Consider the following 23,163-nt stretch of genomic DNA (forward strand, 5'->3'; position numbering starts at 1 on the left):
CGATTTTAACACTCCAAACGCTCCTTTTCTACCCTTTCTAACACAGCCAAGACATGCATGAGTAGTTAACCAAATCTAAAAACTTAAATCCTAAAAAATAACAACAAATAGTTCACCGCATGTCCAAAAAATACTTGTATTCGACACTATTTTATATTCAACATTTACGTAGAATTACAACTTCCACATATCTTAAAAATACTTATATTTAACACATATTAACATATATCCCAACATTCCCATAATAAAAAGGTCTACATTTTACAAAAAGGTGAAGCTAAACTCAAATGGTTTTAAGAACACAAACAACATCATAATTGGGTATTTAGGGTTTGATATTACACAATCAATCATATGAAACAAGAAACGGAATGACCAAAGACATGAATGAATCGTACGAAAGCGTTGCTGAACCTGTATAACCTGGGTCCTTTTCCTTGAATTTTTCGGTCAATCCCTGAAAATTACAACAATCATCATAAATTCATAGTCCCATTTTTTAAACAATACCAAAATCTTCCATCAAACAACGGCAAACTATTTCCGATCCGATTTTATCATGAGCCTTACCAACTAGAATCCAAATAGATCTTAACTCAAACAATCCGAACCCAAATTTAAACAATCCGAACCCAACATGACCTAAACTTATGTTGCTCGGACTCTTTATTTTGGTTGAAGTACCCAGTTTAGACCCTCTGTTCGACATATGGATAAAAGAATATGACGTCCAAAGATCTTTGGAATGCATCAAAAATCTTACAAAAGTCTAACCATACCCATGTGAAATACGTATCTATATCCAATACACACACCTGTGTTCGAGTAATATAGACCTGAACAAATAACCTAAAATGATCTGAAATTAAACCTGAAGTGAATAGAACTCAAAATACACCAAACCTATAATAACTCAACCTAAAAAAAAAATTAAACCTCAAACCTGAATGACCCGAACAAAAAATAATCTTCAACAAAATTGACCCTAACCAAAAAGACAAAAAATTTAAAACTATATTGACTCGAACCAAAATCAACCTAATTTGCCCAATTGACAAATCTAGTTAAACCCTATAAGTGTGGCAAAATCAATTTTGATCGCCAATCCGGTTTTCTTATCATTACTAATAATCAAGAATTTTCCAGATGAATTAAATGAGTTTAAAAATAAAAAAATAAAAAAAGGAGATGAAAAGGGAGTGAGTAATCTCTAACCTTGATGATCATCCCACATCTGCAAATCAAAATAGAAGATGAGAAAACAACATCAGTCAGATCGTAGATTATCACATTTCAAATCTTTGAAAGGAAAAAAAAGAAAAGGAAAATGAAGAGAAAAATGTTGCAAAGAAGAAGCCTTACTCAACAAAACTATCGAAATTTAGTCCATTATCATACTTGGAAATTAGAAGTTGAAGAACAGAAGGTGGAATTGCATATCCAAGACTGTATAAAGCATCCCTTAGTTCCATCAAATCAATTTTCCCACTCCTATCTCTATCAAATCTCTCAAATACAGCCTACAAATTTCGTATCCATGAACGTTAATCGAGTGACTAAAGATGATGTTAAATCGATGAATGCTATGTTGCTCGGACTGGAGCAGATTGGATGCAAGTATATTCCAACACGAGGATAATTATGTATTTGAAAAGTTCTTAAAAGATAATATCTTTGTATGTGTATGGAAAATCAGAGCAAATATTTAATCGCTTACCCGCCAATGACCAAGGCAGCTCCAGAGTGCAGCAAACTCCATGGGGCCTGAAATTGAAAATTTTTGCAACAATCATCTAATTGAGCTGTTTTCAAAGGAGAAGTTGAGAAAGCTAATGAGTGCCTAAGAGCAACTTAAAACATTTCTTATACTGATTATGTAGCATGACTTACGTGAAAATGATAAACGCTAAAGTGACGTCCGTTTCGTACAATTTTTTCTTATCAGACCTGAGCTTATGTATGATATCAACATTATATATATTTGTTTAAGTTAGGCTCAAATTACAAGTTCCGAATTCTGTTCAAGCTTTATCCATATTGTATATTTGGATAAACTAAACTGTTTAGATCCATCCGTATTATACAAATAAAAAAGGACTGAATTGAAATAGGCTGAGGCCCTAAATGTTTGAGTATATAATATATAAATAAAACCAATATATTATATAATTAAGGGTAAATTTAATTTTTGGTCCTGATCTTTACAATAAGGTTACTTCGGTACTTAAACTTACCAATTAGGTCTATTTGAGTCCTGAACTTGAATTTCATCAAGATTTGATGTTAACATTTGATGATGTTAATGCATGACACAATCTCAAATTGTCATCATCAAAAGATCAAATTTAGTATCAAAATGGACTTAATTGCCAAATTGAAAAAAATACAGATACCAAAATGAAACTAGTTGCTAAGTTGGGAAGAAAATTATTTACAATATATATATAACTGAAAAGGCAAATTTCAAAAGCTAAGAATCCAAAAAGTAAAAGAAAAGCAGCAAGTGGTGACCATTATTTAATTCAATGGGACCAGGAAATAAAAACAATGCTAAAATCCAAAAAAAAAAAAACCATTGGAATGCAATCATACTCAAATTTGAATCTGATAGCTTTGCATTTAAGCACCTTAAAATAAACAAATAAATAAAATAGCAACAAGGCAGTTCAATTCAATCAATGAGTTTTGTGGTAAACAGTGATTTTAAGACCACTAATTCTTTGATTCAAGTCTCAATTTATGCAGATAATTTCTTCAATTTTATGTTGAAAATAGTTAAAAAACAAAAAAAACAAAAGAAATCAACTTACCAATTCTGAGTGAATCATAAGGATTCTTGAACAAGAACATAAGCAACCTTATAGTTCTAAGATTAAACCTCTGGTAACCTGAAGACAGTGCCTGCTGCAACTCATATTCATCGATGAATCCACTTCGATCCCTATCTACCATTTGAAACGCCCTTATAACATCTGGAGATGTTCCTGCTGGAAATCCGCCACCACTCGGCCCATAACTTGACGATGACGAAGGCGGCGGAGATGGCGTCGGGTACTGTCCGTAATAGCTCTGGTGCTGCTGATGCTGCTGCGGCGGCTGGTGGTGGTGGTCGTATGACTGTGGAGGCAGCTCCGGCGCCGATGGAGCCGTGGAATGAGATGAATAAGGCCTCGAAGTTGCCATTTGATTTCAAATTTCAAAAAAAAAAATTCAATTTCAAAGATCTTTGTGCAGAAAGTAGATTTTCAAGTTGGCGGTGGCTTGTATTTATACCAAGGGCTAATTGCACAAGCTTCCTAAACTATGATTTAAATTTTAAATTGATTTTTAAATTTTAAATATTTTTAATTAAGTCCTTAAAGTATCAAGAGGTCATATCAAATTGGATTTATCTATGGGTATCTGATAAATTGAAAAAAAAAAAAGGATCTTTGTACAATTTTAAGTTGGCGGTGGCTTGTATTTATACTAAGGTTTAATTGCACAAACCTCCTAATTTAAATTTTAAAATATTTTTAATTAAGTCCTTAAAGTATCAAATAAGGCCATTCTACTAGTTCAATTAAATATTAATTTGGATATATCTATTTTTGAAACATGCTCATTAAATTGTAAATATATGTACATTATTTGTATGATTAATTTTATCTAAATTTTAAATATTTTAAGTCACTTCTTAAAATATCAATATTGTATGAATAAGGCTTTTCTATTCAGGGAGAAACTACGAGGCTCGGCTTCCTTAAAATAGAAAATTTTTATTTAGGCCTTTTAAAATTTTTAAGTTTTAAATTAGTAAAGGTAAAATTACACTTTTCCCCTAAAAATATAAAAATTAATTTAATCCTTTAAAATCATAAAAATATAAGCTATTAAAATGATGAAATTACATTTTGCTATTGTAAATATTATAATTTAATTTCGCCCCTAAAAGAAGTTTTTGGTTTCGTTTCTGTTTCTATTATTTCAATTAAATATCAAATTGAATCATTGTACATATATTTTAAAATATTATTAAACTATAAATACTGAATAGATACATATCAATCATATGTTTAATTGGATCTAAAATGTTAAAATAGATATCATTAAATTTTAAATGTATATAATTTTAGCTCATCAAATTGAATGATATTTTGAAAATTTAATTAAAATATTTTTAAATTTGAGAGAGACTTAAAATTTAGCTCATAATTTAAGTGTCTATAATGAAATTAACCCTTTTAGTTAAGTAATAATAATGCAAAACAGATAAACATAAAATATAGAGTGAAGAGGACACATAGTTTACGTAAGCGTGTATGGTACTTAATTTCCATGTCTTCTAGAGTTTTCTTTCTTATTAATGTTGTTTTAAAGAATTAGTAAAATTATAATAAAGAGTTTAATTCCAACCTTAATCATAATAGCTTAAACACTTAAGTGATAATAATATTTCATTTTATAAATAATATAGACAAACTTGAAATAAATTTGAGTTGATATTTTAAACACGCAAATATAGACCCAACTCGAACCTAATATCCTGACTCAAGCCATGATTTCATGGCTAAAACCAGTGAAATTACCTCTAAATAAAAAAATATATATATGAATATCAACAAGGTCATATAGATTCAACGTTTCAACTTAGATGATTTCATGCACAATCATTTTCCTACAAAACGGAAAAAAATCCCAATCACACAATCTTAAAAAACTAAGCAGTTAGGTTTTTTTTTTTTTTAATAGCTTAAAAGCTAACTATTTGTGGAGATTGCAAAGGAATTTTGATTAAATAAACATTCCATCTCACCAATTATATAATCCATATTCTAATATAAGCAAATCAATACGGCCGATACCGCCTGTTACTGTTGTCGTTGCTACCGTGCTTTCCCCTACTGCTTGAACTGCTACCGCTCTTGCCACCACCTCGATTACTACTTTGATGTATCGGCGGGCTTTGTAGTTGCGATCCCGGTTGTTGCCTGCAGCAATAGATTATCAAGGTTCAATCCTCAGGCAAGCAACCAAGTTACGACTATCGGGTTGTATCACAGCTGGTTATTAGATGATATACGAGACATCCGGCTTTGTATGGAAAGAACGGGGATACAGATTTTAAGAGGTATGAAATATTGGAATGGAAATAATGTGGAGTTAGATTGTATTTTATCCATTTACTCAAAAGATAAGTAAATTAGTCCCTATATGTTAGATTAAAAAACAAACTAATCCTTTCTATTAAAAATTTCATCCATTTCTATTAAAAACTGGTGAAGCTGACGAAATAACTATACAGTTACACATAATATGCCATGCGCATCTCATACCGACATACATAAACCAGTTTTTAAAAGTAGAAATAGATGGAATTTTTAACAAAATAATCAGTTCACTTTTTTATCTAACATATGGAGACTAAATTATTCTATTTTCAGAGAAGAATGGGCAAAATACAATTTGATTACTAGTGTAAAGGACTTCATGGTACTTTTACCAAATAAAGTTATTGAACTTACAGAACATATCCAACCCGGCCATCGGGTAAAAGCATCGGCATCATTGACATGCCAGTAGGTGTTGGTCCTCTTCCATAGATTACAGGCTGTAGGAGACAAATTAACACAAAGTTTTAACCATGTTCAACAATCTAATGAACTTTTGCCTCTTTTCCTCGAGCACCCCATTGGCACCCGAGAAAGGAAGGAAAAAAGCAGTAAGGTTTTTCAAACTTAGAACCGAAAGCAAAACTGAAAACCCGAACAAACAAACAAATAAACAATCATCTGCAGAATATCAAGAAAAAATGATGAAGATATGGATGGAAGCAGTTTAACACACGATCCTATACATGTACGGACAAGTATCTCACCTGTGGAAGGCCTGCAACACCGTATCCTGGACCTAGAGCACCATAGGCACCCCCAACGGGACCATACCCGACCTGAGGTGGATAACTAGGAAGAAAACCAGAATTCTGAGAACTTGAACCCCCTGAGGTCTTTTGATCAGTTTGTGGCTTTGCAAGAGAACACTCTACAACTTGTCCTGAAAAAACAGAATAATAATATTCGGAATTACATCCATTAAACAAAAACGTAAAATGGATAAGAACTCGATAATCACCATCCAATTCATATTTTTCTGAGCTCTTGAGTGCTTTCATGGCACAAGATCTCTCTGCAAAATGAACAAAACCAATTCTATTTCTCTCTTGTCCGGGTTTTGCGGGAGGCAGAACCACTTTAGTTATCTTTCCATGATGTTCAAATAGCTTCTTTAGCTGATCTTGTGTTACGTCCTTTGGCAAATTCTTCACATACACGGCCTTTACCTACATAAGATAGGTTACCTTAGATTAACAAATCCAAAATATGATAAGGACGACACTGACGTTACCAACATGCGATATGCAAAAGAAAGTACGCATGTCAGCTTCAAAGGAAATGAAAAAGGAACAAAGTCCTCAAATGAGACAAGCATGAAACTTAAACTACCAAAAGAACCCCGCAAGAAGCTAGAAAGTGAAAGAGAGCAACTTAACTATACCTGAGAAGCAGCAGGAGAATCAGCATTCTTAGGATCAGCCCAGCTCACACTTGGAGCATTATCACCAAGCCTGAATTCCGGGCTCATCATCTTCTGCCTTGAATACTCGGCACATGCATTGTTATAATACTCAACAAAGGCAAAACCCCTGTTACTACTTGAGTTCTTCATATCCTGCAAGCACAAAAGCAAATTCACAATATGACATTACCACTAAACATCCCCTTAGAGATCACAAGTAACCAATAATCGGCAAAAATGCACAAGGTCATTAAACTAACCTTCACTAATTCCAAACCTGTAACTCCAAGACCAACCTCTGACACAACCTTCCTCAAGTCTTCCTCCCCCCAGTTTCTCGGAATATTACCAATAAACAACCGATGTTTTGATTGGGATGTAGAACATCTAATTTTTCTACCCTGGGAGAGAAAGATAGAAGCTACAAAGTTACTTAACAACCAAAGAAACAAGAATGCCATTATCAGAAACAAATAGAACACGGAAGCAGGTACTCCCTATGAGATAATAGAAGACTTGTCACCTTAAATTCGGAATTATTTAGCTCATCAATGGCTTTAGACGCCAATTCTACACTTCTAAAGGTCACAAAAGCAAAGCCCTTGTTTTCACTTGTATCTTTACCTTTCATAATCCGAACCTATCATAACAATTACGATGTGTCAATGTTTATCTTGTGAAAAGAAAAATAGGGTAAAAGTATCATGCACAAAAATGGACAAATTAATCCCTGTACATTAAGCTAAAGAGCAAATTGGTCATTTCTAGTAAAAGTTTCATCCATTTATACTGTTACAACAGGCATGGCTGACGAAATAACTAAACAGTTACATGTAGTGTGCCATGTGTACCTTATGCTGACATACAAGGACCAGTTTTTAACCGTAAAAATGGATAAAATTTTTAACAAAAGGACTAGTTTGCTCTTTGATCTAATGTATAAAAACTATTTTGCCCATTTTTTGAGTAGGAGCAAAATGCAATCCTACTCTTAGCACAAGGGCTTCCAAGATACTTTTACCAAAGTTTCTCACTATAGCAAAAGAAAATACCTCAGTAACCTCTCCAACAGATTCACAAAAATCCTTCAAATCCTCTTGAGAAACATCATGTGGTATGCCTCCAATATATACTTCGGAACCATGAGGAGGACGAGCAAGAAGCTCGGCACGTTTCTTCTTTTCATCCTCACCTTCAGCATCATCATCCCCATTAGCATTTTCGACATCTTGATCTTCCTCTTCTATTTCTTCTTCCTCCTCCTCCTCCTCCTCTTCTTCTTCTTCCTCTTCTTCTTCTACCTCCACTTCTTCATACTCCACCTCTTCTTCCATAGTCTCCTCGGGATCGTTATCTTCTTCATCAAGATTGATCCTCTCATCAGATTCAGCAGGCTGTTCAGGCTCATTTGGTCCCTTTGGCCTCAGCATCTTATGTATCTATTTAAACAAGCTTGCAAGGCAATTCTGAAGAAGGCACAGAGGCCAGAAGAATTCAAGGGTAGAAGTACACACATATTGAAAGGAGGAAACAAAAATGATGGCCACAAGGATTTTCAGATATGTATCTCAATTGAAACCCGTGTCACGAGATAAAAAGATTCAAAGGGGTTGCAAGGTATAATTAAGCAGTCGATTTTAAAGAGAAAGGAAAAAAAAAAAAAGAAATTTCCGAATGATAATTAAGAGGCTTATGTAGTTGGTGCAAGTTTTCAAGGAATATGAACTTGCTCAAAATCAGAACAATAGTCACAAGACTGCTGTCGAAAAAACAAACAAAAAAGAAAATATTGACATGTTTAAGCTTAAGCCAGCTTCACGTAATGCAAACTTACAAAAAAAAATTAAAATATATATAAATCAGGCATGACTTTAATGGAAAATGAAAATCAGGCATCATATATATAACCTAATGACCAAAAAGTAAAACCAGTCTCAAACTAAATATACAATCACTATACCCTGGTAATAACTTTACATATAATATAAGCACCAAGATTCTTACAGATACCGTAGTTCGTCCAGTAAAAGTACCATGGAGACTCTTGTATTAGGACTTAGATTGCATTTTTCCCCCACTACTCAAAAAATTGGGCAAATTAGTCTTTATACATTAGATCAAAGAGCAAATTAATCCTGTTAAAAATTCTATCCATGTATACGGTTAAAAACAGGTTACTATATCTCAGCATGAGTACACGGAACATACCACATGTCATTATATGATTATTCTGTCAGCCATTTCAGTTTCTAACAGTACAAAAGGATGAAATTTTTAACAGAAATGATCAATTTGCTCTTTAGTCTAGCATATAGGGATCAATTTGTCCAATTTTTTGAGTAGAGGGGACAATATGCAATCTGACTCTTACTACAAGAGCCTTAACTGTTCCGGATTGACCATCAATAAAACAAGTTTTATGATGGTTCAAAATCTCTCGAAATTATAGAGAGTGCACCCCAATCGACAAATTCAAGAAATTTAAGAATAAGGCCAATAAAACAACACAAAAGTTCTAACAATCTGTCTTTTGGTATACTAATTAAGGACTAAATTGCAAAGAATGTCATATCTTCCAAGCTACTTATTACATTTCTTAGCAAATCTCAGCATATACATAGCCTCAACTAGGAAGCTTTTTTTTCCCTTTTTTTCCTCATGCCTAAAATAAACTCTTTGCTCCACTAAAAGTTCAAATTTGAAGTTCAAAAAATTTCAAAAACCCCATTGAAGTTCAACAAATACCCACTTCAAATCAGCTCTGAATTAAACGAAATGGGGGGGGGGGGGAAGAAATTAAACCCAGTCTTTTTTCTCGAGAAACAAGCAGAAATTAGTACTATTTTAATTATGGGTTTTAAGAGAGAAAGAGAAAAATACCCGAGTTGAAGCTGTAGAGAAAGAATCTTAAGAAGCTTCGACAGCTGAGAGAGAAAGTGGCTAAGCTTTAAAGTGTAAAGGTTGGAAGTAATAAAAGGAAAAAAGGAACGCCTAGATTTTCTTTTCCTTATTTTCTCGGGAAATAAGCATAATATGGGTTGAAAGCTTGAATGCAGAAAAACAAACAAGCCCTAAAAAAGCTTTGATTGAAGAAAGGTTGTACTTATCTTTTAATAATCCATTTTTTTCACATTTTTTTTACAAACCATGAACAAATGAATTTGAAGCAGATCTTTATTGATTTTTTTTTTTTCGAAACCACCCACAGTTATAGGAAATTTTATTAAAGGCACTCAACTTTCTTGTCATTTAATAATATACCACTAATAATAATAAATATTAACTTATGGGTTTTCTGGTATAAATACCACAGAAGTCATTGTATTAAGAATCAGATTGTATTTTGTTCCTCTACTAAAAGAAGACAAATCTATTCTTATATGTTAGATCAAGGAGCAAAATGATCCTTCTATCAAAAATTTCCCTTTTTACTGTTAAAAATTGGTCTTATACGTCAACATGATATATATATGGTACGCCACGTGTAACTATCTAGTTACTCCGTTAATTACACCAATTTTTAATAGTAGAAATAGATGAAGTTTTTAATAGAAATGATTAGTTTACTATTTAATCTAACGTACAGGGACTAATTTACCCAATTTTCGAATAAAGAGAATAGAATGCAATCTAACTCTTAAAACAATAGCCTCTTTAATATTTACAGATTTTTCCTTAAATAATCCCTTAAATTATGCTCTTCTTTTTTTTTCAACTTTGGTTATTTTTTCCTTATTTTATTACCTAAACTATAAGCTAATTTACTAAAAAACCTTCACCTTCATAATCTTAATATATATTTATATCCAAATTTAACTTTCAACGTTTATATTTTTATCAATTTGACCATTTTAAAAGAGTTGAATTATTAATTTTAACATAAATACTAACTAAAACATTAAATGTTCAAATATAACAATCCACATGTACTCCATGTTAATTTTTTAATTTTAATTTTGAATAATTTTATAATTTTAAATTATTATTTGACATTACAATGTCATGTTAAAATAAAGGTGAACTATAACGAAAATTGTCATCTTAACATCATTAAAAATTTAATATTTTAATTAACATTTCCTTAAAGAAAAGCTGTTTGATTTTTTTAAAAGATTAAGAATTAAATTTAACTAAAAATAAAAACTAAATTAAGAAAATATATAAATATTAAATACTAAATTTGAGATTATCATTCTTGAAATCTCTACATTCCTCATTGTTTTTATTCTCACTCAAAATGGCAAAAATAAGTGTTCCTCAAAATCAAAGCCTACATTTATGTTCTACAAATTAAAAAAGAAAAGTACATTTCTTAATAGCAACCATTTGGTTTATGAGAGGCAAAGGAATTTGCTAATAAGGTAGAATAGGTAAAATGATAACAACAATCTATGTTTTACCTGAAGTTTGGGTGAGTGTCGGAGACAGATAAGTATCCAAGAACGGTATACTCAAATTTTCTGAAGTTTTCCCATATGTTTCAAAGATCATACCCGTACGGGTAGAGCCCCGATAACACGAATTACTCGTGTCCGGAAAGGTTGTAGGGAGATATCCAAAATATTGGGAAAATGTAATCTTTTATTTCTATTTCATGTATTCCAATACGCTTTGGGTGATATCTTCAAGGAAGGATACAAAACCCATGACACTTGTTAGGCCGGTTCCGTTGACATCTTGTTCCTCGATAAGGTAGTTCTCGAACACTGAGGCATCGTCTTGCCCTCCTCGGATGAATATGAGTTTGGGGGTAATACAACGTTCTTGCTTCAATTTGTTAATCGTAGACCGTAACAAACCTGATAAGTACACAATGGTCTCAGAATAAATCACAAGCTAAAACGGTTTCCATTTCGACTTGTTTGTGCAAGTGATAAAAGAGCTTACAGTCGTGGGGTGGAGGAAAAGGAAGGCTAGGATCTGCTGTAGATGAGTAAAAGACGATTAATGTCGTATATGCATCGAGGAAAAATATTGGACTACCACTGGTGATCAGAGCAGCACGACTCAATGAGTGCCGCGGATAGGCTTGTTTATCTGGTGTTGAATATGATGTTAGGACTGGATAGATTGCACGGTGAAGAGAACTTGGTTCCAACGCACTGCACCATATGTATGGGAAAAACGAAAAGAAGATCAAAATATGCAGTAAGAATACGAGTTTGCATTTACACTAACATTACAATTAAATCCTCTACCGCGTGTTTGGATCTGTTGATTATTTTAAGAGATTGTGGCATAAAGAATAACCCAGATCCAAAAATGGAAGTACCATATACCTGAAAAGACATTGCACATAGATCCGGTAGTCAGGGTGAACACCTTCTTCGTGGAAACGCAGAAGAGGGTTTCGAAGCAAAGCAAAAACCAATCGAGGCAAAGGTTGCAGTTGGGGGCATTGCGAGAATGTAACATCGAGCTGACCCGTGATAGAACTACTTCCATTCTTGTATTGGATAAGGTTAAAAGCCTCATTATATTGAGAAGTGAGGATTACTAGCCAATCATGAAGCAACATCCTGCCCTCTCTAACTCCTTCCTCCAAAGAGGCTAATATGACCTGTAGAATTGATAAAATGCATATAAACTACTAGAGATGATACTCAGAAATAAAATGCTCAAGAACGGAGCATGGACACATGCACGGAAAAGTCAAAAAGAGAGACAAAGAAAGAAGGTGAACCTTGTGAACAAGCAATGATAGAACCACTTCAGGATCAACACCATCATAGAGTTCATTAAGATTTCGGGCTGTTCCATACTGCAAAGTTCGTATCCTAAGTCTTCGTTTAATAGAATGTTTTCCTCTGCATAAAAATTTCACATCAAGCCAATCCAAAAAGTAGCGCCAGAAAGCAATATTGTCTATCAAATATGGTTAACGATTTGAACTTCTAGAAGATTTTGTATGAATTATGATAAACCGAAGTCTAAGTTCCTCAACCTGCAGATGAGGCTAGAATATTCATGTCCTCATGAATGACACTCGCATGTATATTTACAACGTTTTTCATATTTTTAGACTGACAAAGCTGGTAAGAGTGATTTAGGATCTGAATTTCCGATGGGAATAATATACCTACTAGAAGAAAGCAATTCAGAACCAGGGAGTTCCTCGGGGGGCACGACAACAGTGTATTGAAATGCAATCTGCACCATAGGTTGTTCAGATGAATGTCTGTAAAGGAGGGGGGAAAAAAGAGTGATTATACAATCTGAATATATTAACATTGATGCTCCTCAAATGGTTATCACCGAAAATAATGTGGAAGAAAACAAAGAAAATGGAAAGGGGGGATGTTTCAAGCATTCACTCCATACAAGAAATTAACATAATGGAAAGATGTAAATAACATATAATCAAAATAAAGATAATTACCACTGGGCTATTCATACCTTGAAAAACCAACATTATTAGCAAATTCAAAGTCATAAGCATATGTTGCATACGAATCACAGCAAATAATGTGTTGCACATTTTCATATTGCGGATCTGGGAAGAAGTGACCATACTGCAAAAGAAGGGAAAAAGAAGTGAGAAGCAAGAACTGATATATAAAGTTCCTTAGCAAGATGATTTGAAAGAAGTAAGAGGCAGTTACGGAATGGCCAGGCTTGAATTCAGTAGATGTCCTCAATCTTAGTACACAATTAAAAGCATATGGTCGACTTAGCATTCGATACCTGCAAAATAGCATTAATAAAAGAACTGAATTTAGTTTCATGTCATTAACAAAAGTAATGATGAAGTGCTGAAACAAAAATATGCACAAAAATCCATCTTTAAGAAAAAGAAGAATAAATTAGAAGTGTATCTAACCTGAAAGAAAATAACTAATCTACTATCCTTTTGTTATGCCATTAACCAATAGAACAACATTTTAGTCCATTAAAACCTAATGATAGAATTTGAGGAGAAAACAATTGTACTTACATGTCCTGCGGAAGTGTTGAATCATCTGTATTTGAATACAAGAACAGTGAGCCACCACTTTCTATGCTAAGAAATTTAAGAGAAGCCAAATCTGTATACTCATTTGTAACAGCAAAAATGTCCACACAAACACCAGCTTGAACAGCCACAGCAGCCTGTAAAATATGTCAAGGATACATTCTCAACTCATACAGCTAAAATTAGAGAAACTGAAAGTCAATCCAAATCTACCAGATCTTTGTAGAATGGTGTCTGCTCGGGAAGTAAAGCACGGTCTGCATCCTCTCCTTTACTGGCATATTGCTCACCATACCTTCTTGTATCAAGTTGCCCAGGTCCATGATCAGGAGGACCCGAGAGAAAGGCAAAGACTCTAGCTGCAGTTACGCACAGAGACACAACAGTATGTAGCACATTACATAGATATTTATGATGCTAAAAAGGAAAAACAAGAGATAAAGATATTGCAATTCAGAAGACCTCTATGCTTATCACACATACCTAATGCAAATGTATTTCCATATTCGGACCCAAGGTAATTGCAAAGAGCTTCCATTGCCATACCAAAACCTCGACCACCCATCAATACACCATTTAACTCTTGACCTGTTCCTGGGGGCGTTCTCTCCCATGAAGTAGTTGGTCTGAGAGTTTCAAGTGCAGATGTGATACGATCCTTACAAGTATCAACCTGTATAGGTTATTGATTTCCAGGAGACCAGTAAATACTAAATTACATAGAGGGTTCGATTGATATAAACAAGGCAACAGAACAATATCATAACTAAAAGACGCTACCAACTAGGCCTTTTTCCAAATACAGACAGATATACCTCCCCCCTCTTTTCCCAATTCTATTCTTATAGAATAACTATTTCATTCTTTATATATACCATTCAGAGAATCCAATGGGCCACCCGTAAGTTTTATAAAGGCTGTGGCAGAGGACAAAAATAAAGGAAAACAATAAGTGAAGATTACATACTGGAGCCAGGAACTGTAACAAAGGCATGACATCTTCAAGCTCAATTGGCAAGGTACCCTCCGCATCTTGAGGGATAAAAACATTCTTTACAACAGGTATAGGCCCTTGAACATCATATAACCCTAATTTGTGGCTGAAAGTGGCAAGGCCAAAAAGGGACTCAGGTGCAAGGGCTGCAATGGAAATGAAAATGAAGGAAAGAATCAACCTTCCAAGAACAAAAATCAAGAATAAACAAAATCAATAAATCATTTGTATCCAACATTAGAGAACCTTCCAATGCCGCCTGCAGTGCACTTTTAGTAAGCTCCAAAAATTCTTCAGAAGCTGAAAACAAAAAGGAAGTTTTATATAAGTCTATGTAGATTAAAGAATAGAAACAAGAGCATAATGAGGTAGTCATCATGCATGGTATCTGCAAAGAGAAGACCTGAGTCAAATACCAACTGCCTTCCCCCCCCCCCCCCCCAAGAACATCCTACTACGAGCAACATAAAAACTCATATTTATTACACAAAAGCAATCTTTGTTAAAAGTTAACTGTCAAACAACTAATAGATGCCCCCATATTCATGTGTACTATATATACATGGAGGAGCCGCATGTAAACATGAACTAGTATAAGAAAATAAGGCATATAGATTGAAACCTGAGTGTATCAAATAACGTAAAATGTGCTTTAACACTTTGTCACTATCAACTGCTGCATTCAATAATCTTTTTCAGTTTCTTATAACTTCTTTGTACTTTTCACTCTAGAAATGGTCTTAACTACATAATACTCAAATCCAATACTTTAACTTCTGTAATAATTTTGATCATTCAAGAGTGTCCAATTCAAAATATTTCTTCCACACAAATTTGCAGGAAAGAATTAAAACTAAAAAAAAAAAATCCATTTCGTTACCATAAATTCAGCACAAATAATTTGAAATTCAGATAAAAATAATCACAATATTAGAACATTAGAACAAAGTGAAGATCTCACACGACAAATCAACGGCCGCAACATACACCGGACGAGCATGCAGAATTTCCTCCTCCGATCCTTCCACTACACAGAAACAATAAAATCAAAGAGTTAATGTAGTAAAAAAAAATTCATTATCCCTCACTTTCTTCATAATTTTTTCTGAGCAACCAAATCAGACTTACAAGGAAACTCGAGATCGACAAAAGACGACATCATTTCAGCACAAGACTGAGGTCGAGAGTATCTAGCGATGGCTTCAGAAGAGAGGCCGTTGAGCGTGCCGCAAAGAGAGCAATTCCATGCCCATTGATCGAGCTCGCAATAGGTGTTGAAATAAGCGTAGCAATTCTCGCATCGAGGTAAAAGATGTCCGTCCGATCCATAGACCGGCGCTTGACCGTTCTCGTCTTTAGCAGCGAAAGGTGTTACCGTTAATCCCCAAGGAATGCCACAAGCTTCTTGCGCATCGGAATCGATCGGGAACCGTGACACCGTCGCACGAACCGCCATGGCTTTTCCGTATCCTTTTTTCTTTTTCTCTTTCTAAATTTTCCCGGAAAATAATGTGGTCGTTTTTCCCTGCGGTGTATGTTAGCTAAAGTGATATTCGTGGAGATAGCCAATAAGAAACAGAGAATATGCCACGTTGGAATTTGGGCGATGACGTGGCAGATCTCCTTTTATTTTTAATTCGAGTTTTTTTACTTAAATGACTTTTCTTTACTCCTAAAATTTCAACTCAAAAGCTAACTCTTTAGTATATTAATTAAATTTTCATATATATATATATATATATATATATATATATATATAACTTTTTGTATTTTAATATGATTAATGTTATTTTAATTAACTAAAACAATATTAAATATTAAATAATTAATAAAAGTATATTAAATTAATGATAAAATTTTAATATAAATTTAAAAATACACCTCATCATTTATAAAAGGTATAAATCTAGTTTTAATTTTCTATGTGATAAAATTTAAATTCAATCAACTGTTTATAAAATATCATATATTTTTTAAAAGAGTTAATATTTTTAAATGTTTTAAAGACATCTTTTATATAGTAAATAATAACTCTATTATATTTTAGATTAAATTATACAATTGTTCCTCTAATTTTTTTGTTTTGAGCAATTTAATTTTTATATTAAAAGAAACGAAGAAGAGGGAAGAAGGGGGGAATAGAAAGAGAAGCTGGAGAGAGTGAAAAATAAAGAAAAAAATGAAAGCTAAAAGAACATAAAAAAAATTACTCAAAATGAAAAAAAATACGGGGACCAATTATATAATTTAACCTATAATTTTTGTTTGAAATGATGATTTAACGTGTCTCGTCAGCTTACTGTTACACCGTTAACGACAATTAACGGCTCAGTGATTAAAATATTACAACACGTTAACATAAGTGACTAAAATGTAACCTGAGGGCAATGGCGGAGCCAATGGGGGTCGACAAAGCCCTGACCCCCCGAAAATGAAAAAATTTTCATTTAGGCCATTTATAATTTATAAAATTTTAAATTAGTAATAGTAAATTTACACTTTGGTCCCAAAAAAATAATAAAAATTTGATTTAATCCTTTAAAAATATAAAAATATAAAAATATAGACTACATTTTTACTATTGTAAAAATATACAATTTAATTTCGACCTCCCAAAAATTTGAAAAGAAAAATAACTATTTTAGTAGTTTACCCTTCTTTTTAATAATATAGGGACTAAATTAATCTATTAAATGATAAGACTAATTTGATCAAGCTCCTATAATACAAGACTTCCCAAGTACTTTAACTAAATTTTAATTCTACTTTAATTTGACTTACTTTTTATAACATTTTAACAAATCCATAAGTGATGGTGTGAATATTTTAGTATTATTACATGTAGTGTCATGCCAAAATTTAACATTTAACTAATAATAAATTTACCACTGATTGAGGTTGTTTTAGCAAAAATTCACATAATTACTTTAATGATGACTTATTAATTATTAACATCCAAACAAACTAATGAAAGGACCCAATTGATATGAAATTAGTACTTTTAAGGACTTAACTATAACATTTCAAAGTTCAAGAACCAATTTAAAATTTGAATCATAGTTTGAGGATATATGATACAATTAACCTCAACTGCGGGTAGAACCCTTCAAGTGTCCTATACTCAAGGTCAAGTGCGATGCATATAAATCCCAGAAAAAATGCATGAAATTGTAATATTTATGCCATCGAAGGAACATAACCAACTCGTCTCAAAAAAGTTTGGTTTATTTTCAACTATCCGTGCCATGTTTTGGTTCTAAAATCCGATCGGTTTCGTGTTAACCTCAGTCCTGGGTTTCTTTCTTCTTATCTGCAGATATCATATACCATCCCAAAGCACTTGCAAAGGTTACAACACCAGTAAGAACTGCATAGTTTTGATACTTATCGGTCGATACTTTCTCGGTCGATGAAGCTCTTGATGTTGATGTAGAGCTACTAGGCTTAGCATCAGTCACAGAACCCCCTGAACCAACAGCTGGTTTCTCCTCTGGTTTCGGTCCCTGAACATTTCAACAATTCCTTCAATACTAATGACTCGAAATTTACGCACTCATGAGCGTAAACACCTTAATCGTTAACCAATTACATGACCTAATTACTCACTAAAACTAGTCCACACGGAAACCACTATAGCACATTGGCAGCTAATATAAATTTCATCACATGAGATGGGATCAAAACCATAGCTTTCAACATTCAACATGCTCGACAAATGAAATACAAAGCATCATATCAGCATGCATAGTTGCAAGTGTTTTCGCATGTAATATATCAGCTGTTGCATAATATGGTTTGTGGGAATAAAAAGGTTGATTCGAAGAGTATTTTGCTTGGATTATTTAAAAAAAACCCTTTTAAGCATCTAATCTGAATTCTACGAATTTCAGGTCAAAATCGATCAAAGACTAAAAGGATAAGAGCTTACCTTGCGTGCAAGTTTCTCCAATTTCTCTTTCTCAGTTTTCTGCAATTATACAACATTTTGGTTAGTACATTAACAAATTGTAACAAAAAAAAGAACATAAATTCTCATGATCGTGAGGAGTGGCAAAAAGAGTTGAAGGGATGCGGCGGAGATACAGAAAGTATGAGAGATGCTTAACAAACTATCACTTGTACAAACTTCTATGATGCAAAACGTAAATATAACACACGCATATATATACCATTACAAATTACACACCACTTGAGCATCACAGATTGCTTTAAATCCATAATATTTTCCATTTAAATTTCGAGCATACGAACTCAGTTATGAGAAAATAAGCCGGGAGGATATCCACATTATTCGACAGATGATAGCTTTGTTTTTTTACTACTATTGCTAGCAATGCTGAAAATTTTTGAAGTACCGTTAAAAAGAACTGGATTATGTAATTGGAAAAAAAAAATTATCGTCTTTAATTGGAGGATTTAAGTCATATCCGAAGCAAAGAATCCGTGTTTATAGAATAGAAAGGGGCACAATCCGCATCACAAGTGGAAAGAGCTTAAGAATGTGTGTTTGTCTCTTTCGGGACTAAACTAAACTGGTATCAGATATATTAGCTACTAGAATGACCCGAATAGCACAGTAGGAGGCATTCAAATGTCTACGAACATTTCAATCTTCAAAACTATAAAAAACTACTATAACTAATTTTACATTTTAAGTTTAACAGACCAACATGTTATTGTGTCAAGAGCCTTAGATATCCCTAGTCACTGCTCGGCCAAAAACAGTTGAACCCCGTTTTATTCATCGAGACCTTTGAACCTAATAGAGAATGATTAAGAGCAACATAAACTTGTTGATAATCCCGAGTCAGATACAATGAGACAACTATATTTACGTGCAAGTGATAAATGAAAACAGTGAGAAGAGAATGTGTACCTTGATGTAAACATTTTCAGCAGCTTTTTCCTCCTCACTTAGTACTTTCCCACCACTTGAGAACCTTCTAGACATGTATCTAGCAACCATTCTGGTAGCCATAGTTGGACTTAAGCACAAAAAAACCTGCAAGGCTGCAACACAATCATGTAACCCAAATATATGGAAGTAATTATCCTGTATCACAGCCGTCACACGATATCTCTCAACGCAAGGGTCGATATCATCAAATTAAAACTACATTACATAACCATGACTCATATAGAAGTAATTATCCCGTATCACTGCCGTCACACGATTTCTCTTGAGGCAAGGATCAAATGATCAAATTAAGACTACATATTACATAACCATGATTCATATACAAGTAATAAGCCCTTATCAAGGCTGTCACACAATTTCTCTCGAGGCAAGGATCGAATGAGCAAATTAAGACTACATATTACATAACCGTGATTCATATACAAGTAAATATCCCATATCATCGCCATCACACAATTGCTCTTAAGGCGAGGATCAAATGATCAAATCAAGACTACATATTACATAACCATGATTCATACACAAGTAATAATCCCTTATCACCGCCGTCACACCATTTCTCTCGGGGCAAGGATCAAATGAGCAAATTAAGACTACATATTACATAACCATGATTCATATGCGAGTAAATATCCGTATCATCGCCACCACACGATTTCTATCAAAGCAAAGACCGATACAGTTGAATCAAAACTATGTATTACATAACTATGATTCATTAACACTCGAAACTCAAATCAGCTTCAAATGATAGCTTCAAAGACCTCAATGATTAAACCACTAGAGAATCTAATTCAAAAACGTTATAAATACCCAATCATTATCTCTAAGCATTTTAAACTAAAACCCATATTTTGTTTTCCATTTCTGAGTTCATTTCATTAAATCCTATAGTAACCCAGTAAAAGATTGAACCCAGCTTTATATTCTATACCACATTAAATTAGGATATAAATAAGCAAATAATTTTCCATATAAAAAACTGCCCATCACTTCGATTAAACCATCTAAAGAGAAGCACAAATGCGTTACTAAAGAAAAAAAGAGCAAACGAAAATGGTGAGAGAGAGAAGGTGCTTACCGAGCAGCTGAAAACTGGTGAAAATGAAAAGAGATTGTAAGGTTTTATAACCTGCTCGGGTCGGGTTGGTTTTCCATTAGGTTTCGATGGATCAATTATAATTATTTAAAAAATAGTCCTTAAAATTCACATAATAACAACTTTAATTTTTAATATTTATAAATTATGTCAATTTAATCTTGATTATAAAAAAATTAACTCTTAATATTTACATATTGTGTAATTTAATTATTATTATTTTTATAATTTTACTTTCATTTGTGACATTTACGATTAATTTTAAAAATGAAAAACAGATTTTTGGATGTTTACTTTTTTTATATTTTCAATTAAATTGAATAAATTTATTTTTAGCTTTTTAGATTAAAGTGTCATTAAAAAAGCAAAATGTATTAAAAACAATAAATTTTACAATGCGTAAATATTACGAGTTAAATTTTTAGAATCAAAACTAATTTGACACAATACATAAATGTTGAGGTTAAAATTGTTATTATATCAATTTTAAAATTTATCACATTTAATTATTAGTGATCAAGAAAGACAAATTTAAATAGTTGGTGATTATTTTATAACTTTTAATAATTGAATGACAGAAAAATTATTAATAATTAGATATTATTAGTGTAGTTTATTAAGTTAATTATTCGGATCATAAATTTATCAAATCTTATTTGTGCAAATAAAAGTAATTTTATTATATTATTTTTTAAAATATACTAAATATAAATTTTCCATAAAAATAAATTACAACTTTATCAATTTAGGCTTAATTTACCCATAAATCCCCAACCTTTAATTACAACTTTTGCATAACCATATTATATCAATTTCATAAAAAGTAAATATGATTAGGTGATTAAGTTTTATTTAGCATAAACCATACATAAGCTTAGCACATTAATTAAACAAAAGGTCAAATTCTGATTTTGGTCCTTTTAACATATACAAATTTGAAATTGAATCTGTATATTTTAATTTAACACAATTTAATCTCTCTACTTTCATAATATCATGACTTAATTCACATATTCTATACCAATTAAAATTTCAATAATTGATGGTGTTACTATTTAAACTAGTATACAACATTTTAAAAGTAAATTTTACGGTAAAAATATCATTTTGGCCTTTATACCGTGAGTCGAATTGTATTTTGCCCTTCAACTTAAAAGTAAGTAAATTTATCCCTATACAGTAGTAAAAGACAAATTTGTCTTTCATGTCAAAAATTCAATCCATTTTATTATTAAAGTATTATCTTTATACATCAAAATGAGATACATGTGAGTGTCACGTGTAGCTGTTTAGTTATTTCGATAGAATTTTAACAAAATAATCAATTTACTTTTTAATTTAACATAAATGACTAATTTACTTATTTTTAATAAAAAAATATAAAATACAATATGACTGCTAATACATAAACCTCCATAATATTTTTAACGTATTATATCAAATTAAAATCCAAAGGCCGAATCTCAAATTCAAGCATAAATAAAAGGGACCAAAACCAAATTTTACCTTAAAACAAAAACAACAATAGGATCAAGAGGCAAGAAAAATCTCCAATTGAGATCTATTTTCCTGATCAATCACATCAAGAAAAACAGGATCAACGGTAATATGACTATCCACGTGGACTTTAAACCTATGACCCCACCACAACACCTTAGCCTTACCACCAATATCCACTTGAGCATCAAGCACCATCTCTCGTTTCGCCACGTCAGCAAAGAACTTCCCGGCGTGATGAGCCAGCTCCACTCCATCAAGCCGAGTCGGCAGCTTCAAAACTTGACAAGACCGAGCCCGTTGTGACCCGGCTTTCACCTGAGCCGCTCCGAGCAACGTCCCTTCGTAAAAAATAGACATGGCGGTCGAACCGTAATGGATGGGTGCGATGTTGGGGTTAGTGACGTGGACGGTCAGGATTAACTCAGCGTCCACGTGAGGAAGGTTAAGCTTAAAAGCAGTAAGCTTGATTGAAACTAAGTGGAAAGTTGGGTCTTTTGGTCTTGCACTGAGAAGAGTAGCCACCGCCGTCGCCGACGCAGCTCCGACGAATGCGGAGGTCCAGCTCCATTTTACCTTTTTGCCCATCTTTTTGGTTGAAAAATACAAGATAAACCTTATCTTACTTTCTGGGTTTTTTTCGGTCGGAAAATGGAGAGTGGTGGATGGGAAGTGGAAAGTGGAAAGTAAGCTAAAAGGTGGAGGACGATGTTTGAAATTACGAGATTATCCTTACATTGTAAATTATTATTTGGATCTACAAGGGTGTTTTTGGAATTAAAAAAGACAATAAGGAATTAAGTATGGAGATGTCTAAAAGCACGTTTTTGGGAAGGTAAGACACGTGGCTATAATAAATGGGCCAATGGTAAGCTGACACGCTAGTGATGTAACTAATGATTGGATTACAGCTCGTATAAAAAAAACATGTGATTTTTATTGTTTTAGTGCTACACATATGTACTAATAAAAGTAGCTTTAAATTTCTGGACACAGTAATTTAATTTCAATTTAATGAATAAGAATATTCCAAACAAGAAAAATAATTGAATTGAAAATAAATACATCCATTATCTCTATTAGGATAATATTTTTTCGGGTAATTAAGTTGATTTTGGTATTTGAATTTTGACAGTTAAATTTATTTT

General features: G+C 32.9%; 5 protein-coding genes across 8 annotated transcripts; all 5 read right to left on the bottom strand.

The window, feature by feature from the left end:
• Positions 1–111: 111 nt before the first annotated feature.
• Positions 112–3,253, bottom strand: LOC105790018 (probable calcium-binding protein CML48). The gene is made up of 5 exons (XM_012617398.2): positions 2,811–3,253; positions 1,718–1,764; positions 1,363–1,520; positions 1,216–1,234; positions 112–457 (listed from the first exon to the last, which is right to left on the bottom strand). Exons 1-5 carry the CDS (start codon positions 3,181–3,183, stop codon positions 347–349), a joined length of 708 nt encoding a protein of 235 aa, XP_012472852.1. The 5' UTR covers positions 3,184–3,253; the 3' UTR covers positions 112–346.
• Positions 3,254–4,611: 1,358 nt separating this feature from the next.
• On the bottom strand, positions 4,612–9,701 carry LOC105790019 (heterogeneous nuclear ribonucleoprotein Q). Of its 3 annotated transcripts, none has more exons than XM_012617401.2 (9): positions 9,436–9,701; positions 7,608–8,021; positions 7,079–7,195; positions 6,816–6,956; positions 6,535–6,708; positions 6,112–6,319; positions 5,858–6,033; positions 5,505–5,590; positions 4,612–4,970 (listed from the first exon to the last, which is right to left on the bottom strand). In XM_012617401.2, the coding sequence occupies exons 2-9, from the start codon at positions 7,983–7,985 to the stop codon at positions 4,829–4,831; spliced, it is 1,422 nt and encodes a 473-aa protein (XP_012472855.1). In that variant the 5' UTR covers positions 7,986–8,021; positions 9,436–9,701; the 3' UTR covers positions 4,612–4,828. The 3 variants fall into 3 exon arrangements, with proteins under 3 accessions (XP_012472855.1, XP_012472853.1, XP_012472854.1); XM_012617399.2 differs by having other exon boundaries at positions 7,608–8,311; XM_012617400.2 differs by having other exon boundaries at positions 7,608–8,314.
• A 1,002-nt stretch (positions 9,702–10,703) lies between these two features.
• On the bottom strand, positions 10,704–16,028 carry LOC105790020 (protein transport protein SEC24). Of its 2 annotated transcripts, XM_012617402.2 has the most exons (14): positions 15,630–16,027; positions 15,463–15,528; positions 14,748–14,801; positions 14,475–14,647; positions 13,991–14,180; positions 13,721–13,866; positions 13,490–13,644; positions 13,158–13,239; positions 12,952–13,067; positions 12,635–12,733; positions 12,239–12,362; positions 11,835–12,115; positions 11,443–11,657; positions 10,704–11,354 (listed from the first exon to the last, which is right to left on the bottom strand). In XM_012617402.2, exons 1-14 carry the CDS (start codon positions 15,955–15,957, stop codon positions 11,143–11,145), a joined length of 2,241 nt encoding a protein of 746 aa, XP_012472856.1. In that variant the 5' UTR covers positions 15,958–16,027; the 3' UTR covers positions 10,704–11,142. The 2 variants fall into 2 exon arrangements, with proteins under 2 accessions (XP_012472856.1, XP_052491171.1); XM_052635211.1 differs by having other exon boundaries at positions 12,952–13,239; positions 15,630–16,028.
• Positions 16,029–17,482: 1,454 nt separating this feature from the next.
• On the bottom strand, positions 17,483–20,489 carry LOC105790025 (uncharacterized protein At2g27730, mitochondrial). The gene is made up of 3 exons (XM_012617407.2): positions 19,378–20,489; positions 18,430–18,468; positions 17,483–18,004 (listed from the first exon to the last, which is right to left on the bottom strand). Exons 1-3 carry the CDS (start codon positions 19,477–19,479, stop codon positions 17,786–17,788), a joined length of 360 nt encoding a protein of 119 aa, XP_012472861.1. The 5' UTR covers positions 19,480–20,489; the 3' UTR covers positions 17,483–17,785.
• Positions 20,490–21,920: 1,431 nt separating this feature from the next.
• Positions 21,921–22,693, bottom strand: LOC105790021 (uncharacterized). Its single transcript, XM_012617403.2, has one exon. The coding sequence runs from the start codon at positions 22,601–22,603 to the stop codon at positions 22,049–22,051; it is 555 nt and encodes a 184-aa protein (XP_012472857.1). The 5' UTR covers positions 22,604–22,693; the 3' UTR covers positions 21,921–22,048.
• Positions 22,694–23,163: the final 470 nt, after the last annotated feature.

Source organism: Gossypium raimondii, chromosome 8 (assembly GCF_025698545.1).
Source record: "Gossypium raimondii isolate GPD5lz chromosome 8, ASM2569854v1, whole genome shotgun sequence".
Taxonomy (NCBI): domain Eukaryota; kingdom Viridiplantae; phylum Streptophyta; class Magnoliopsida; order Malvales; family Malvaceae; genus Gossypium; species Gossypium raimondii.